This window comes from Amblyomma mixtum, chromosome 3 (genome assembly GCF_055824585.1).
Source record: "Amblyomma mixtum isolate Tamu chromosome 3, ASM5582458v1, whole genome shotgun sequence".
Classification (NCBI taxonomy): Eukaryota; Metazoa; Arthropoda; class Arachnida; order Ixodida; family Ixodidae; genus Amblyomma; species Amblyomma mixtum.
The window spans coordinates 394,553,450-394,572,838 of NC_143014.1; the positions used below are offsets into that span (position 1 = coordinate 394,553,450).

At 48.1% G+C, this 19,389-nt stretch overlaps 2 protein-coding genes across 2 annotated transcripts; one reads left to right on the forward strand and one right to left on the reverse strand.

Annotated features, from left to right (window-relative positions):
• The first annotated feature begins 4,933 nt into the window (after positions 1–4,933).
• LOC149357235 (uncharacterized) lies at positions 4,934–6,224 on the forward strand. Its single transcript, XM_089576544.1, has 2 exons — positions 4,934–5,259; positions 5,648–6,224. The coding sequence occupies exons 1-2, from the start codon at positions 4,934–4,936 to the stop codon at positions 6,222–6,224; spliced, it is 903 nt and encodes a 300-aa protein (XP_089432670.1).
• Positions 6,225–7,080: 856 nt separating this feature from the next.
• Positions 7,081–9,141, reverse strand: LOC149357236 (uncharacterized). Its single transcript, XM_089576545.1, has 3 exons — positions 8,918–9,141; positions 8,059–8,182; positions 7,081–7,533 (listed from the first exon to the last, which is right to left on the reverse strand). Exons 1-3 carry the CDS (start codon positions 9,139–9,141, stop codon positions 7,081–7,083), a joined length of 801 nt encoding a protein of 266 aa, XP_089432671.1.
• Positions 9,142–19,389: the final 10,248 nt, after the last annotated feature.

Below are 19,389 nucleotides of genomic sequence, written 5' to 3' on the forward strand. Positions count from 1 at the left end.
TCCCCACATACGCACAAACACACAAACACGTGTGTATATGTATACATACATACACTCTAGCCTTACACATCTATCAGACAAATAGCATGGAACAGTACTGCACACGAGGCTTCGAAGAAAATTTATTGAATAAACGAAATACGCAGCTTACAAAGGCTCATATATGAGTCGAGGGAACAGAGGACACGGGCCGTGCTGAGGCAGTGTGGCACAAGAGGAAAAAGTCTAGAAATTACAATGTACAAATATATGCAATCACTTTGTATGAGCGTCATTGATACAAACTGAAATGAAGGGAAACGAAATGAAATAAACTCCCGCGGGAGCTCCGGCCACACAGCACGTTTAATACTGTGCAGTAAGTGGTCCTTTGGGCTCCCATGTATAAGGAGAGACGTGGGCCTGCGACTTCGCAAGCAAAACAAAATTAGCAGTACAGGCCTAAATTTCCAACACACACTGTGGGTGGGCACATGAGAGAAAAGTCGCCTGAAGTGTGGCAAATGCATAGATTAGTATGCTGTCACTAGTGCCACGGTACCCTTTGCGAGTTGGATATGACGGGTCGACCACCTGCGGAGGAAGCTTTGCTCGCCAAGGGTAAAGAGTTGGCTATCTAGGTAGCCCCATAAGAGCGCCGAGAGACGCGCTAGCATCGGGAACATGAACCGACGGGGTTGCCGCGAGTGTGCGGATACGTTCCTATTCTGCCAAAGGATCAGGCCGATGGAGCGCATCAAGAGTCGCTCGAACGCCCCGCGTGGTTTCCCTTCGCGCGACACAGGGATGGAAAAAGCGCGCGAAGCCAAACGACGGAATGTCCTATCCACAGCACACTCTTCAAGAGCATGAGTTTGTGACTCAACTCGCACAAATGCAGTTATTGCGCTGTGACACTGTTAAGAATTTCAGTATTGATTGTAAAAAGCAGGCACAAATATAGTCATTGCGGTGTCAGACGATAAAGAGTGTCACTATTGACTGTCGAAAGGGACAGAAATGAAAGGGACGCATGTACGACACGCACATACAATGTCAATGGACTGAGGCACTACGAAAAATGTCATTATTGCTCTGGCGCAAAAGGAAGTCACTGTGCACTATGCCGTGACATACTGCATAGTGCGGGAAGAAATGAACGCACAACATGCACAAACACAGTCACTGTACTGTGACGTAGTAAAGAAAGGCACGCACCGCGCACAGTCCCAATGCACAGAGAAGACAAAATGATGTACTACAGGCACATACAAAGTCATTGCACTGTTGAAAGAAAGGAATTGTCACTATGAATTGTCAGAGTGCGCTGTGTTGAAAGGAAGGGTCTACAGCAAGCACGCACACTGTGAAATTGCACTGAAGTGCTTCACAAATTGCTGTCACACTAGAGTGTGATGAAGAGAGCGTATGTACGACATACACTGCACATTGCACAGTGGTGAATGTATATATACAACACAGAGACACATTGTCATTTTACTATGATTCGGAGGAGTCACGAAGCACTGTCATACTGCAAAGTGACAGAATTAGGATAGGTACTACTCGGAATGCAGTAGGAAAACAGTGAATTGTCAGTGGGACTATGAAGAGCGGTATATCTGTGTTTAAAAAAATGCGATCGAAAGTGATGAAAAGGTGATAAGACCGGGGAGAGACCTGTATCGTCAAGGAAAGTGAGGAGTTGTTGGCAGGCTCGAAGGATGTGCCGCTTGTGGAAGAGAAGGTGATTCCCATTTTCTGCAGGCAAACCACGGTTGTCGATAACTATGTATTAATATTTTTCGTTGTTCGTCACATGCAGGGCAGGCAAAGAGGAGGAGACCTCTTATTCACCGCACTGTGAACAGTGAGGTTCTGGCACTAAGCCGCGACTGAATTTTCGAGACCTTGTCCAGGTGCAGCCAAACCATAGGCGAAGTAAAAGAGAGCGTTCCCGCCAGGTAAGGTTGGCTGGGAGGCACTTGAAGGGAAGAACTGCAGAGACTCTTGAGTCAGGATGTTAAGAGAGTACATTGTTAGGAAAATGTCGTTTAGGGTAGTAAAGAACTCTGACTGTTGATGACACTTCAGGGGAGGATGAATGAGCCGACTTAGGCAGAGCATCGACCACTTCATTGCCCAGAATTCCGGAGTGGGAAGGAAGCCACTGGAGGGCAGTGTCCAGCCCGGTATCCACTAAAGCCACGAGGCGGGCCTCAAGGAGAGCTGCGGCTGGTGAGCTATGGTCTGACCATTGTAGGCTCATGAGAGCTGCCTTGGAGTCAAACAGTATGGAGACAGAACACTGAGGGCGGAGCTGTCCAATCGAATCCGCAGCAAGACGGAGAGCAGCTACCTCTGAGGCAGTTGAGCTGGCCGAAGAACGCCGACATGTTCTGGAGATATTGAGCGAAGGAATGCGAGGGACGGACCCTCCCATGCACGTCGGATGGTCGCTGCCTGTCATCGAGTGCTCCAGCCCCCTCGGCACTTCGTTACTTCTGTTGGTCATTCTGTTGGTCATTCTGTTGGACTTCTCGCCCTCTCCACACAAGATCTCCCTGCCTAGCTCCCGTGCTCCTTGCCTCGTGTGCACGTGCTGCGCCTCCGTTCTCGGACCACCCTCCCCAACCCTCGGACTCACAACACCCTCCCCCCCTCCCCTGGCTCTGAGCAGCGATCCCCGCACAGGGCAGCAGAAGAGAAAGCCACAATCTCCTCCCCAAACACGCGTGTTTAGGGCACTGATTGGCGCCTCTGCGCGTTTTTCTCGCTTCCAATCACGGTATTCTTAGTGCGCCGAAATAGCGCGCTCATCACGCGCCGTTCGTTCTTTGTACGAGAAGCATTAATCTGGAGCACGTTACAAAGACAATGCACATATTATCTCTGTCCGTGAAAAACGAGTGAGCGTTACAATCTACGGCGCGTTAGAATCGAGGAAATGCGGTACCATTGCGTTATTTTCCTTCCAACTGTTATTGACATAACACAAATTTACTCAGACTGCCATGAAATATATACTGCAGCTTGCTTACATTGTTAATTTTTAAGTCGAGTTCTATTTTGAAGTAGTCGTCGCTAATTTTCACACATTTCATCGTGCAGCGATCAATACCTACACTAAAGGCTCTCTCAGTGCATGCGCTGGAGGGAAGGGTGGCGGTATTACAGCGTATGAACACGTTGCGCACCAGCTCGTAGTTGTGCATTGCTTCGATGGTAGTGTCTTTAGTTCCTCTGTGAAGCGCCACGCTTCGTTGTTGCTCCGTGCTTTGTGTGTAAGCCTTCGCGTTGGGTGTAGTGGGAGGCAAGTTGAGGCGCCGTCTAAGAGCGGTGAAGAGGATCGAAGAGCAGAGCGGTGAAGTGATATTTATCGGGCCGAGAACTGCCGTAGAAAATGGTAGTGACCCGGTTGTAGTCCGGACACCATCGCGCGCGATGATTCTCCACAGCCGGTTGTGATGTTTGCCCTCAGATTGACGTTCTCAAAGTTGTACCGTTGTGTACAGCTTGTTTTTGAAACTAGTAACTGATTACCAATAATCAGCTACTGAAAAAAGTAATTGAATTACCCGAAACATTACCGCTCGAAAAAAGTAATACGTTAATTACAAAATTACAAGAAAACGTAATTGGGTGGAAGTTTTCATTTCCTTATAACGCTTACGTGCAACTCTGTTTTGGAGGATGGAAGTGGGGTGGAGAGGTTGGTCGAGAGGGGCGGTGGGTAGCGGTGGGTGGGTGAAAGCCCCTCAGGTAAGGGGTTGGGTAGGTTGCTGGTGGGTCGTGCTGGAGGAACTCCGTCTTGGAATTCGATTCACCTTCGCTTTTTCGTTGCGCTGCCGCGTGGGCATGTATAGTGGGAGGAGGCTTTGTGTATTGTGGAAGTATAGAGGGGCTCGTGGTGGGCGCCGCTTCTGGAGGGTAGAGTAGTTGCATGGCGCCTCTCGAGGTTGAAGATGGGTGGGGTGGGAAGGTGGACCGAGAGGGGCGATGGGTGGGTGGGAAGGTGGACCGAGAGGGGCGATGGGTGGGAGGGAAGCTAAGGGGGTGCGGTGGGGAGGCGGCAGGTCGGTGGTGCTATCTGGACGATGGAGGTATTACCCTCCGAGGCTACACGAATAATACCCCTGTCACACGGGCATTTCGAAGGCCCTCGAGTCGAGGGCCTTCGAGATTTTCGATCGCCATCGAACTCGAGGGAGTTGTGGCGCTGCTACACGGCAAATCTCAATGGCCATTGAAATGGTTCTCGCGTCTTACGCCAAGGATGTGTGGCGCCACAGTCGCTACTTTTGATTTTGCGCAAATAAGAAAAATGTTTTTATAAACCGAAATTATAATGTAATAATGAACTTTTTTTGGAGGCGTAGAAAGCTTGTAGCTATTATTAAAGGCTTATTACGTTTTCTTGTAAGACATTTTTGTTTGTAGTTTGTACAATTTGCTGTCGAAGTTTTGTAACGCTCTGGAAACACTGACACCGGTGGCGTTTCCGTGGTCTCTTTGCTTCCTACTGCTTCGTGCATAGGTCGTGCTTTTTCGTCCTCTCGCTTACGGAGGTTCCAATCTCTCGAATCCTGCGTGTTGGTGCCTTTTCACCGCCATGGGTGACGAAGCGCGACACACTCGGGATGCACAGACGGAGGTCATGGTGCTTCTGGCTGCCATCGCTCAGCTTGACGCTGACATCGAGGCGTCGAAAGCCGAGGCAGATCGGATCGAAGAAGAGCTTGTTTACGTCAGTGCACTGAACGCGTCCATATTCGCATGTGGCAGGACCGTGAACCGCGAAAGGTGGTGTTTTGACCGGAACACGAAGTGGTTTGAGGAGACGCTGCCGCAGCTTGGCGAAAGGTACTTTAAGTGCGCGTTTCGTGTGACGCCTGCTACCTTCCGCTACATTGTCGACACTGTGCGACCGCTGCTCGAGCGGCAAGACACCAACATGAGGGAAGCTATCCCTGCCGACAAGCGAGTCGCCATCGGGCTGTACCGGTTGTGCTCTTCAAGCGAAGAACGCAGCATCGACGAGTTGTTCGCCGTCGGACGCTCGACAGTGAACCAGGCGTACCGCGAGCTTTGCGAGGCCGTTGTCCACCTAATGGAAGGTGACTGGGTGAAGATGCCGACGCTGGACACCATGCCTGAACACATCAAGGAGTTCAACGCAGCGTGCCAGTTTCCGCAAGCGGTCGGAGCGTTGGACAGGTGCCACTTTCCCGTGTCACCTCCCAAGGAAAACGCCGCGGACTACAGGAACTACAAAGGATGGTAAGCAACAATGCTAACATAGGGACGAGTTGGTTGACTATATCGGAGTCTTATGCGAAACTAAAAAAACACAAAGGGACCAAATAACAAACGAAACAGGCGCAATTGCAAGTGCCTACCGGCGTGAGTGTCAATTTGACTTTGCGAGCGAAACAAGCATTTTCACCGCTAGTGTCAGGCAGTGTGTTGTCCCCTCATAGCATGCAGATGATTCTCCCGAGAGCAAGCACAGGCATATTGTATGCATTGTAATGTTGTCCCCTCAAAACATGCAGATGTGTCTCCCGAGAGCAAGCAGGGGCATATTGTATGGATTGTAATGTTATGCTCAAATCACTATCATCATGTGCAATGTGTCAGTCATGTTAACCGCATATTTTATTTGCAGGTACAGCATCATCCTGCTTGCCCTTGTGGACCACCGGTACAGGTTCCTGTACATAAAAGTTGGCTCGCCAGGCCGCTGCCATGATTCACACGTTTACAGTGGCTCCAAGCTGGAACAAGCCGTGAATGGACCACTGTTTCGTCAGCCACGTGCCATCATGGGTGGCAGAGCAGTGCCTCCGGTCATTTTGTGCGACCAGGCATTCCCGCTTTCCACCAACTTAATGAAGCCATTCAGCCACCGCGGAAACCTGACCAGTGATGACAGGCTTTTCAACTACCGCCTGTCCAAAGCCAGGAGAGTGGTCGAAAATGCCTTTGGCAGGCTGAAGGCCCGGTACCGCTTCATTTTGAAGCGCATGGAATGTTCGATAGAAAATTCCCGCCTGGCTATTCGTGCGTGCTGCATTTTGAACAATGTGTGCGAGGAGTTTGGAGATGCGGTCCTGCAGCAGTGGCTGACAGAGCTGGAAAGCAACAACGATGGTCTCCAGCAGCCACAGCACTGTACAGATGTTCAAGAATGCACTGGCTGTGAAGTGAGGACGGCGCTTGTGCACTTCTTCAAGCATGGATGAGTTCCATAGCCGGTGCGGCTGCTTACACCCTGCAGTGTACCAGGAATGTGATGTGCTTGACGGTCGCCTCAACAAGAACGGTCCTTTTCAGGGCCACCAAGAGTCTGCCTTGGCAGAACCATGGAGATGACGTCTCCGGAACCGTTTGTTCCCTTCTCAAATCAGTGTCATTATTTACAACTTAATCTAGACGCAGACAGCTATCTGCGTACTTGATCTTAAGGTTCACAGTATTTAACTTTATCAACCTCATTTTTTGTAGCAATCAAGAGCTCATTACACAAACACACACATGCCTCCGTGTGGAACTAAGAAACACTGCAGAACATTTGAAAGCCAAATCATAGGGTATGAAACATGGTTTTCCATTTGGCAGTATTTTTTCCATGCCTCCAGCAGTAGACAGCATTGAAAATTTCAGTGCCAAAAGGTTTTCACTGTAATGTTTGAGACCCTGGTGAAATGACAAATGCATAGAAAAAAGAAACAGCTTGCACTGTATTAATGTCATTTCAGTGGCATCACTGTTTTGTGTACAATAAAAATGCGGAAGCTGTTTGTGTCAGCTCAGTAGGGACAGGTAGGAACTGAATTGCAAAAAAATTGCAACTTGTAGGAAGCAACATGCCAAAGTAGGTGCGCCAGCAATCCTGGACAGAAATGACAGACGAGTGGTATGCATGCAAGCATGCTCTGCATAGCAAATGCTTAATGCACAGCATGTCTATACACGATCCAGCATTACACCACAGGGTTGAGCTGGTCATGTTTGCACTGCTGACGTCTTACGGCACACATTCAGGCCATGGTATTGTAATGAACACATATAAATTAGAATAAACTAGCTTTTATTGCTTTACTTGCTGCAGAATTTTTCTAGGGCGTTCACTAGCTTCTCTTGCAGAGCAATCTGCCTCTCTCTCTGCTCGAATTCCTTCGCCCGAGCTGCTTGTAAGGTCTCCCGCAAGAGTTTCTGCTCTTGCAGGAGCCCTCCATGAATTTCAGCCAGAGCACCTGCCCCCCTTTTCCTCTTTCTGGAGGGAGGCTGGCCTGTGGCTGGTGTCACAGCCTCGGCTGCGACACCCGACGATGTGGCTGGTGTGGCAGCCAATGCTGTGGCTGGTGTGGCAGGTGATAGGGCTCCTGGTGACCCGGCAGCTGATGATACGGCTGCTGGTGACCCGACTGCTGGTGGTGTCATCGGCTGCGGTGACCCTGTGTCATGGTCATCGAAGGGCAGCGTGTCGTGCACTGCCATTGTGGTGGTGACGGCTTCAGCGGTTTCACCTTGTTCCATCTGATGAATGATCTGCGTGGCAGTCATACTGTTAGGCAGGGCAAGAACAGAATAGGCAGCTAAAGATGACTTTTGCAAAACTCCACAGTTCACGTTTCCATTTGGTACTGGGTGGCCACACATCCATTACATTCTTAAGCAGCACGCACAGCTCACCTTACTGACATGACTAGGCTGAAATAAGCACTGCTTAGTGTTAGTTCTCACAGTGATTTTGAGGCAAACCCTGTTATGCTGGGTTCACTGCCATTGTGATACTGGCGGTATCTTGCAGCAATTAATCTCCTGCAGAAAGCTGTAAATAAAAGCCTTTCTGTGAAGACATGCTGGCTAAAATCACTTAAGATGCCGCAGTTTCTGCAGCTGTCAATCTTTATAGATGCTGACTGCAATTTCCATTTGAGAATTCCCATCATTGACTTCAAAATAAGCATTTGCAAAGCACTATTAAAGAAAATGATGAGCTAATGTGATTAGCTCTTGCACTACCAAGCATGCTGTGCAGCACTAATAGCTGCTATAAATACTACAACATACCTCTTCAACTGTTATGTCGCTTTCCTGTGCCGTGGAGGGATCATTGGCCGGCAGCGTGCCAAGGAACTGGTGTATGCGCCGGAAGAATTCCCATGTGACCGCTCCAGAACCGGTCGTTCTCTTCCTCAGCCACAATCTGAAAGTTTTTTGCAAGGGCGACTGAGACAAGAAAAAAAATTGGAGGACACTTCAGCTTCGCCTGGTAGGCCAGAGCGCCTTGCAGCGCTGCCAGGGAGTCCGCTGAACGCCATCGCTCGTTCGGCGCGGCGCTTTTTAGGAAAGAAAATGATGCAGCAACGTTCTCACTTGTCTTGCTGGACATCCGAACCGCGCATGATACGCAGCGCCCGATTATAGGTAACCGGTTCGAATCCCTGCCGCGAACTAGGCTCCAACTTAACTAGTACGTTTATGGTGCACGAAACGTTGGATCGTATGACACCATCCGGAACGTTCTGGGCTAAACGGGTGGCATGATACGATTTTTTCCGACGCGCGGTGCTCGGAACTACTACGACGCCGACGGCTTTTCGACCGAACGCGCTATATGAATACCGCTGTATACGCCGTCACGTAATAAAGGAAAGTGCTGTGACGAGCTGTACCAACACCGCTGTATACGCTGTCGCGTAATAAAGGCAAGTGCTGACGATCAATGTGTCATTTCGTGCTGCCCTACGTAAAACTGGACTGACTGTAGTCACTTGAGTCAGCAATGTTTACAAACTGCGCTGCTGAGAAAGATGCGAGTATGCAGCGCAGTGAAAAACAATGTTGCGTTACAAAGGGCGTCTCAAAAACAACGCTGACAAGGCTGCGAACTTTTTACCGCGACAGACCGCATGCTTGCAATCCGCGCGCACAGAAAAGCCACTTACGGTACGTTTGCCCCAAGTTTTCGATCTTGTTGTGAACTTGGGCGCGCGTCCTATAGTAGCCGGCTTCTCGTAAACGTTGAGCAATTTCTTCGTACACGCCGCCGTTCCTCTTCTGACGACGCAAGTCGGCGAGGCGATCTTCCCATAAGTCTATCAACATAAGCGTTTCCCGGTCTCCCCACAACTGCCGTGGCGCCGACGTCATTTCAGAAAAAATAAAATAAAACAAAAAAGCTGAGACAGAAAAATTAAGGGGGACGTAAAAGACCTCGCACCACCGCAGGCAGAATAAAAAATAACGCGTGGGGTGGAATCGGCGGAAAATATACAAAAAAAATCCAGGAAAATTGTATGAAAAACTATCGCGTAAAAAGTGATCTGAGGACTACATCAAAATGGCTGAGCTTTTCGTTGTGTTTGCTTCTCGCACGCTTGTTACTGCGAGCGAGAGTATGAAATTAATGCGTTGTAAACCAAAACCATACAATTGTTAAATAATTTTATAGACTAATATTTTTCTGCCTGCTTTAAAGTTTAGGAGAAGAACGTTTTTTCACGCTCTCATGCCGCAAACGCACCGTGCACGAGAGTGCGCGTTGGCGCCGCTCGAAGCAACGCTAGCAACCTTGGGAGCGCTCGAAGGCCCTCGAAATCTCGATAGAGTTCCGGGCTGCTCCGTTGACTCGATAGACTATTGAGTCGATGGCCATTGAAACTGGCCGTGTAGCAGCGCTCGATCGCCTTCGAGTCGATAGTCTATCGACTCGAGGGCCTTCGAAATGCCCGTGTGACAGGGGTATAAGACTGCTCACTAAAAAAAGAAATAACCATCTCCGAGGCTGCAGATGTCGGTATTTTCGTACTAGGACACTGGTACATGCTTTCGCAGTAAAAGTCTTCCCCGAGCGGGATTCGAACCGACTCCAGCGCCAACAGAGCAGCTTTGTTTTCCGACGCCTTAGACCGCTCTGTCATCGCCGTTTTTTTTTTTTCAGAATTAATTGTTTATTAACAGTAATACATACGATTGTTGCACGAGACAAAAAAAAAACAGAAAAGAGGGTCTATGAATTCTAATATGGGCGTTCATATACAGCAAGACAACGATGAAAGTAGCCCTGAAGGATGCAATATACATGCGATTATACCGCTGTTTTTTCTTTGTTCGATGGTCCGACTTTTTTTTTACAGAAAACTTGGTCAAAATTTCTTTCAGCTCTGTGCTACAATGGGGCCAACGGCTGGCACCAGGTAAGAAGCAGAATGCTTTAGTTCAGGGGTTCTCAAACTTGTTTGCTTGGAGGAACCCCAAAAGCCTTCAATAAGTTTCAGGGAACCCCCCCCCCCCCCCCCCGCTTTCACTTACCTAGCAATGTTGTCGAGGGCATTTTTGCAAAGGGAAAGTTGCAGAGGTTAAATGTTTATGTGATGTGTGATGGGTGGTACTGCTTCCCTTTTAAGAGCAAGTCAAAGCGTGGCTCAGTAGCACTCAGAGCCAGTCTCATATCAGCTGCCGGGTCAGGGACGGTGAGGGTTCTCGCGGAACACAAAAAGACAGCCCGCGGAACCCCTGTGTTCCGCGGAACCCAGTTTGAGAACCCCTGCTTTAGTTAGTGCGCCAATTAATTAAAGGCGTTAGTTTGCACTTTTGCACTTTTAATGTTTACTTTAGGGGGATTGTTGTAGCAGCAGATTTGGAGATCATCCTCCGAACAGTCTAGCCAAAAAAAGTTTCATGAACGAAATTTAAGCGCGCTTAACAAGGCGAGAAAAAGTCACCCTGGTAGGAGGCTTCACACTGTAACCCACCGCCAATGAGCGCCTCTCATGTCGATCGCTCCGCCCTGCGCTGTGCATCACACTGCCGACATCACCTGATGCCCAGACGGGCGGGCCGGCGGTATCGCTGCCAGTTTCGCCTCGCTCCACGGCTTCGTGTTGGAACCCCATTAGGAACTGAATATTACATAGCCGTGAGCCCCTAAAAGGTCACTTTGAGCTCCATCTATTCCGTTAAAATCGGGTGACAGCTGATTATCGAGATATTTCCTGTTTGTTTTGCTTCAAGCAGAATAACCCAAGCAAAACTGGCTGACTGCCGACCATTGGCCCGCGCTCGGCTTGTGGCAGAATTTCGATGTAATCGGCTCACGAGCTTGGCAAAAGCGCGGGTCGAAATGGGGAGCCAGGAGCACAGGCAACACCTCGGTCACCGACCCTGGACCGGCCATTTAGGCCCACCAGATGAAAAGCGGGAGGCCGGCTGTGCGTTGGGCCTGCGCGGTGGCCGAGCGCTCCTATACGCAGCTTGCAACCGGCACGCTGGTGCTGATTCGCCAGTCACTAGCTGACTCCATATTTTAGCGATGATGCTTCCGGGCAAAAATCTGAAATCTTCAATGGCAACCTGCATACGTCGTCACAATTTACAAACTGAAGTTCTTTTTAAGCATGAAATGCTTTTAGCTCCCGTTGTCGGCAGTGGGGTGACGTCACGCCGACCCCGAGAGCCATAATCCGGGCACTGAATTCCACTCATCCGGGCTCTGAAACGAGAACATCCGGGCACCGTACGAGACTTAACGAGATTCAACGAGACTCTCTAAGCCCTCCTACGGGACCGGCATACAAGCGCCGGTTGCTCTCCAAACGAGTCACAAAAAATACTGCTGCCAGTGTCTTCTCAATGTTTATCAAGATATCAGTCGAGCTGTGCATTTTATAATGCACGGAATTATAATTTCCGATTTCTAATAAGGCGTGCAAAAAGCACATACATGCCACAATACACTTCGTTGTCATACGTGATCTGTTAGGGGCTTTGAGAGAAGGCCGCTTAGAGAAAGAGAACCCGCGTCTTTCGGGACAGCAGCCGAGCACCATAACCACTGAGCCACCGCGGCAGCCATTTGAGGAAAGGAAGTGCACATACCTTGCTCCCTGGGTCAGTGGACGCCTGAATCGCGCTTATAGGTACGTGGGGTGATGAGAAAGAGATGTGGGCTGCAGGACCCTCATCCTGAGACCTGCTATGCCACTGCAGACTGACAACAGAAGACGACCCGTGCGATGGAATTATTGAATAAAACATAAGGTTTACGACCTACCAGCTTCTTGCATATGGAAGGCGGCATTATAGCTAGTTGTTATCGCGCATTTCACGCTAATGTTCTATTTACCAAACCTCGACGTATATGAACCAAGCTGATTACCACTGCTAACTACAAAAAAAAAGTCGTTTATAGTGCTCTCAGTGTTTGTAGCCTTCAAACCGCCGCCGCGGTGGCTCAGGGGTTATGGCGCTCATATCTTGACTCGCTTTGGGAAGTTAAACCCCCATCTATAGCCCACATTCTTTGTGACTGTCCTGCCTACAGCTCCGAAAGGCAGTCTCTCAGCCGTGCGCTGGAGCGCCTAGATCCACGCCCACTGACGGAAATGAAGATTCTCGGCCACTGGCCGCGTTGATCGTCGGCGGTGAAGGCCTCCAAGACACTGCTCCGCTTCTTGAGAACTTGTGGCCTGCATGATAGGCTGTGACTACAACGAACTGTGACTTTTTAGAGTGACTTCAGTTTTCTGCTACTCTTTTTTCTATTTCTCTTTCTTTTATCCCCTCTTTCCTTTCCCCCGTGAAGGGTAGCAAACCTATTATTCTTCCGGTTATTCTTCCTGCCGTTCCTCTTCTACCTCCTCCTCCCTCCTCCCCTCCTTAAACCCCCCTAATTCATCCAATCCGCATTCATTCAACTTCCTTCTGCGTCATCACCTTAAGTTTATAAACTTGTATAATGAGCCGCCGAAGGTATTTCACCCTTAACATATTAGCTCTCGTACTGGGCACATGTTCTAGAGCGCAGCTCTTAGGCGTCCGTTTCTGCGTTTCTGCGTTTCGCGGCGTCGCCGGTGTGCGTTATAACCAGCAGTGGTTTTGTTCTTTAAACTGGATCATATTTTTGGTTTTTCATTTATTGGTCATATGCATGGGAATAGAGATTAGTGTTCTGTCGTGCTGCAGTTTTTCATGAGGCAGGAGGTGTCCCAAGTGCTTTTCGGCTACCGTCGGCTAACTTGCTGCGTGTGTGCTTCGACCCACGCTTTGGTGATTGTGAAGACATGTCGTCCCTTGGCGTGGTGCCTTCTTACGTGTTCTGCTTGTACACAATACAGTTTTGTACACAACGCAGAGGAAGGCACCAAAATTTTTCCTTCTAGCATCGGAGTGTTAGCAGGACTTGCTTTCAGCAGGTCTTTTATGTTTGCTTCGACGTTTGTTAAGGGCCAGCGGTCCACAACATGCTCAACGTGTACAACATGGTCGCTGTGTCTGTAGTCAATTACAACATCTCTTCTTCAGGGTGTAACTCATCTTGTGTGGCACTGTTTGTATTATAAAATCGCAGCATGCTCTGCCTCATGGCATTTGGTTGACTGTCTGCTTGCTTTCGACTGCTTCTTTCACATGCTGCATACAATTATACAACAATAAACTATTTTAGAGCGCAGCTCTTTGGCGCCTGTTTCTGCGTTTCGCGGCATCGCCGTCGCCGTCGCCGTTGTCCTCCGTCCGTTGTCTGTTGTAACCACCAGTGGACACCCTATAAGCTGCGAAAGCAATGGAGCGGGAGCTTGGAAAGAAGAAAGTAAAAGCGCAGCCTCCTCCTCCTCTTGGCAGCTGTGCATAGCAACCGTAACGTCACACAGTAGCGGTAGAACGAGCGCGCGCGCGTTGGCGGTGGCCGCTACACCGCCGCTCCTTCGCCAGAGATCTCGTTGCAGTCAAGTGAGTGAGACGCATGGCTGCGAAACGGGTTAGTGATTGCACGCCAAGCGGTTCGGGGAAGCGGTAGTGTGTTGATCACAAGGCTTTCGCCAATCTCACTTGAGAATTTCCAAAGTGTATACGGTATTTTTTTTTGAGGAAAGGAAATGCGCAGTATCTGTCTCCCACAGCTGCGAGACCAATAGAGCGGGAGCTTGGAAAGCAGACTTTAAAATATGTAAAGTGCTTTTTGAGGAAAGGAAATGAGCAGTATCTGTCTCACACATCTCGATGGACACTTGAACCAGAGGGAAGGCGCATAACTGCCCTCTTGGAACAGTGGACACCTGAATCGTGCTTTGAGCTACGTGGCTGTAGTGACAGATGTGCGCTGCATGCTTTGGCATTGACAACATTTGGCATTGACAAGAGGGAATTTATCACCACATATGCGGGAGAACGTCATCTTCCTCTCGCTCCTAATGGCTCCCATAGCTGTGACAACCTCGCGAAATACTTGCTCAGACCATATCTTTGAGAACCAGGCATTGGAGCAGCAAGTCGTGCATATATTCATCATATTCTCCGTCCACAAAGCTTCCTTCATGACAATCAAGAACTGTTAGTGGAGTGTTTCTTGAAGAAGGAGTGTGTGAAAAATAACAAGTTGTCTGTAATTGTGCACACATCTCTTGCTCGAATTATTTGCCTCAATCTATCGAAAAGCTGAAACAGCTGATGAGCCGCGCAAAAATTTCGCATTAGGAAGTAACGTAATCATCGGCAAATTTTTTTTGAAAAAATATCTTTATATGATGACCTGGAAACGTTACCTACGAAGCTAGACAGGTTTGATTATGCAGCATGCAGCTACGAACCTAGTGCTTAAAGTCTGGCTTCATCGAGGGGGTCATGTTGTGAATCGAGCACAAGTGGGAAATGAAATAAGTATGGAGAGAGAGAAAGCGGTTCACGTCTTCCTTTGCACATTTTTTTATGCAAAAGGGAAAAAAATAAATTAAATGATAAATAAAGAGATAAATTTCGAACGCGTCCAGCTCCGCACTAGTGCGGCAATTTGGGAGCCCACAGTCCTATTTCCAGGAACGCCTCACCGAGCAAAATTATGTGGTATCTCTCGGAAGGTATATTGCGGGTCATTTCAACGAATATTTTCATAGTGCGTTTTCTAATTCTAGCATTTCTTCATCCAAGGACAAAATGTTTCACCCATCTGAAGCCAATTTTATTTCGTACCCTAGTATAGTTTTGATGTTATTAAACTTAAAAACTAAATCTTCATCTGGTCCTGACAACCTTGCAAACATTTATTTGAAACGATATGCTGAATGTATTCGTAAGTTCTTTGTAATTATCTTTCGTGCTTCACTACTTGCAGGAAAAATACCGGATGACTGGAAGATAACCAGAGTTGTGCCCGTGTTCAAGAAGGGCGACCGTTCGTTGTTAGAAAACTACCGTCCAATATCACTTACATCCTCATGTTGAAAACTAATTGAACATATTGCTGCCAATCAGATCAACGAATATATGGATTAACACTCCATAATGTCTAATGTTCAACACGGATTTCGGAAAGGGTTTTCAATGGTAACGCAACTATTCAGAGTAATACACTCACTCGACTCATGTCTTGCTAAAAAAGGTCAAATTGACGCTGTGTTTCTTGATTTCAGCAAAGCTTTTGATCCGGTTCCACATGAGAAGCTAATATTAAAACTTAGACTCCTTGTGCTTCCAGAAATTCTGATCGCATGGAAAACAAACTATCTTACAAACTGCCGCCAGTTCATAGCAATTAATGAGCAACAATCTGGCTGTCTTCCGGTCAACTAAGGAGTCCCTCAAGGAAGTGTCCTTTGCTTTTTTACATTATATAAGTGATATTACTGCTGCAATTAATTCCACTGAGCAAATCAGGTTGTTTGCGGACGATTGTGTACTTTCTCGTGAAATCACTTCAACACAGGATAAAATCGATTTAAACGCTTCTCTTGCTGGCATATTCTTGCTGGCAAAAACCGTTTCAGCTTCCCTTTAAACTGAAAAGACTGTCTTTCTTCGCCGCTGTCCTCAAAAAGCTCCATTATCCTTCACTCGCATGTTAGGTTCGTCGCCTTTGCAGGAAGAAACCAAATATAAGGTCTCACAATTGGTAACAATTTATCATGGAATTTACACATTGATGATATTTGTTATTTGGCCTTGCATAAATTATATTTTTGCAACATAGACTTAAAAGCTGTTCCTCTAACGTAAAATTGCTCGCTTATTATTCACTGATTAGACCTAAACATGAATAAGCATGCGTTGCTTGGGACCCGTTTACGAAACAAAATATAAAATGTCTTGAAAGGTAACAAAGGAAGGCTGTGCGAGTTAACCACTCAAAATTCTCTAGCTATGATTCTCACTCAAAAATAATGACTTATAATGGCATTGAGCTTCTTAAGCAGCGAAGGAAAAATCTTCGATTGCGTTTCTATGCTTTTTAATGGAAATTTAGCAATAAACCTTTTATGCTATCTGTCTCGTTAAACCTCCAGGCTTACTCGACACCATCATGGGAATTCACTAACCAGTTTTGCACGAACGGATGTATGCAAGTTTTCATTTTTTGCCTGAGCTGTTACAGACTCGAAGGATTCATTGTTTCCTGTCTCCGTTGGCTGATCCATTGTTTACTGTATTATTCTTTTTACCACCCTGCTTGGACATGAACAAGGTTTGCGGTATGAATTAAATAAATGAATAAATAAATAAATAAAATATGGCCAGCCAGCTAGTGCACGCGTCGCAACACTTCCAGTTTGATGACATAAGTTTCAGTTGGCACTCGTTTGTGTGGCGACATCTCTCCCGGTTATGTGACGTCACGTAACCTTTCTGCCTCATCGATGTCGGGATTTATGAGAATGCCTCGTTTTCTTTGGGATGTCGTTCCTTTTATTATGGCAATAATGGTTCATGACCACACCTTTGCGTCAGCCGGTAGGTGATACTTTCCCTCGTTGAACAAATGAAATATGTCTAATACTGTGAAGCTAACTTGTGGCCTCTTATAAGCCTTATAGAATATAGTAGATCTGTAAAATGTCAGAGATGTACTAAGCGGGCAAAATTTGCAGTTCTAACATCTCGTAGGAAGGTAAATTTTTATTACTTGAATATTCATAAAGCATTCATTTTTGTTTTAACTGTGATGACAGAATCACACCATATCAATATGCAATAATACAATTTATCCGAACTGTATTTCTAACACAGCTTTTATTGTTTGGGAGTCCTCGTCCCGGCTGAAAAGGTGCCACCTGGTGCTGCTGGTGTTTCTCTTCCTGTGACTCCGATCACCCCTTTTTGGATCGCACCCCATCGACGGCTGATGCCAGAAGGGTGCAGGAGGTAACTGGGAAGCCATCTCCGAGAAGCTAAGCCCGATGAAAGTGACGCGAAAAAAGCTGTAAGAAAACCTGAGCGTTCAAGTGAACCACTATAGTGGCATAAAATTGTGCCCCTTTCCTGCAACCTGAGGGAAAGGCCGAAGGCTGCTTCAAATGAGGAGGAACACAGCTTCGAAACAGCCATCGGAGGCCTCTTCTAGAAGCACAAGGGCAGCCAGCGAGAGCGCAGGTAAACCCAGCACCAAGCGTGCAACGCGAAGTCCAAGGCTTAACTCGGAGGTGCCCAGCTCTAGAGGATGAAGTAACGTGAAAGCTTCTGAACGCAGAGCAGGCAAGAGACGGGCCACACACAGTCCTCGCTGGCAATCAAAGACGCCCAGTCCGGGAAGGGCAGGGGTAGCTAGGAAGTACGAGGTCTGTTAGAAAAGTATCCGACCTTTGGCCGAAGAAAAAAAACTGGCATACCTGGAGCCTTGGAGACCTAATCACCTTCAAAGTAGTCTCCTTGGGACTCCCCACACTTCTCCCAGCGGTGCTGCCATTGTTGGAAGTATTCCGAAAAGGCCCCTTTCGGAATTCAGTTTAGCTCAGCTGTCGTGGCAGCCATAATGTCCTCTGTTATCTGAAATCGCGCTCCTTTCAATGGCTTCTTGATTTTGGGAAACAGCCCGAAGTCGCAGTGGGCCATATCAGGAGAGTAAGGAGTCTGTTGAACTACAGGAGTCTCTTGTACCGCACAGCATCACGTAGGCGACGGAAGACATCCCTATAGTACTCCTTGGTGATTGTTTGACCCTGTGGGGTGCGTACTCGTAGTGTGCCACACAGAGGGAGTCAAAAAAAGCAGTCAGCATCACTATCACATTTCTGCGCACTTGACGGGCCTTCTTTAGACTTAGTGACGTGGAATGCTTCCACTGTGACGACTGGGATTTGGTTTCCGGGTCGTATCCGTGCACCCAAGACTCGTCACCAGTGATTATGGTGTTGATGAAGTCGGGGTCACTGTTTGTGGAATCCAGCATGTCCTGTGAGACTTCAACATGAAGCTGCTTTTGCTCCACCGTGAGCAGTTTTGGCATGAATTTTGCCGCAACTCTTTCCATGGCCAAATCTTCGGTTATAATGGAATGTTCAGAAAAATTGGTGATGTTCACCTCTTCCGCAATTGCTCGGATAGTAACACGACGGCCATGCATCACCACAGCGTTCACTTCGGCAATGACCTGGTCATTTTGCCATGTTGATGGGCGATCGGAGCGTGGCTCGCTCTCCACCGATGTGCGGCCGTCTTTAAACCAATTGTACCACTTCTTATCTGTGTGCTGCTCATAGCATCGTCACCGAAAGCCGTCTGAATATTCAGAATGGTTTCCACTTGGCTGTCGCCCAGTTTCTGGCAAAATTTGATGCAGTAGCGCTGCTCCTGTCGCTGCGCCATTTTCCTAGCAATAAATAACCGATGAGAGCACTGCGCACTGTCTCACTCAAACGCTGCGTCCCAGCGACTGACGCTATCTGCAGGCGGGAAAAAATTCGTGCATGTGCAGGAAGGTTCAAGGTCAGCTGATGCTAACGCGCTTGTTTCATATCCATCAGGTGTTCGCAAAATAAAAATAAAGTCGGATACTTTTTCTAACAGACCTCGTAGTCTGCAGCGCACAGCACCAAACGAGAACCATAAACCGGCCCTGGAAGGAGCCTGCACAAGCCGTGAGGGAGCATTCCAGAGCAGGCAGAACCAACCACCCGGCGCCATTGACGCACAGTCTACGAGAGCCGACTGCTTACAAACCGAGCTCTGAAAGGGAACCACGTCTCCGCAGTGTTGCCAAGGGCAAGACTCCGAGCCCTTCGAAGGCTACGAGAGCCAGGCGGCGTTCTTCTTCCGCAAGCGTAGTTAAGGTATACTGGCAGTAAGAGCTGCGCGGAGCCGCACATACTATTCGTGCTCTCGTCCAATTAAATCCATTCTTAGTGCACATTGGAAGGTATGCAAGCAGGCTGGGCCTAAGGCTCACCAGAGCCCGGCTTAGTTGACCCCGTACGTCCGGAAACGCGCAGGAGGGGGGGGTGCGGTTTCGTGCCGAGTAGGCTTTACTTTCAAGCCACTAGCTCTAATTGCGAGCGCCCTTAACTATTCGTTCGTATTTCGTGACAAAAAGGTCTCGGCCAGTTGCGACCATGGGAAACCTCCTCGACGCCTCCCGCTGTACAGTGCAATGGCAAACTTCAAGGAATCACAATCGTTTTTGCCCCAATGCATCGA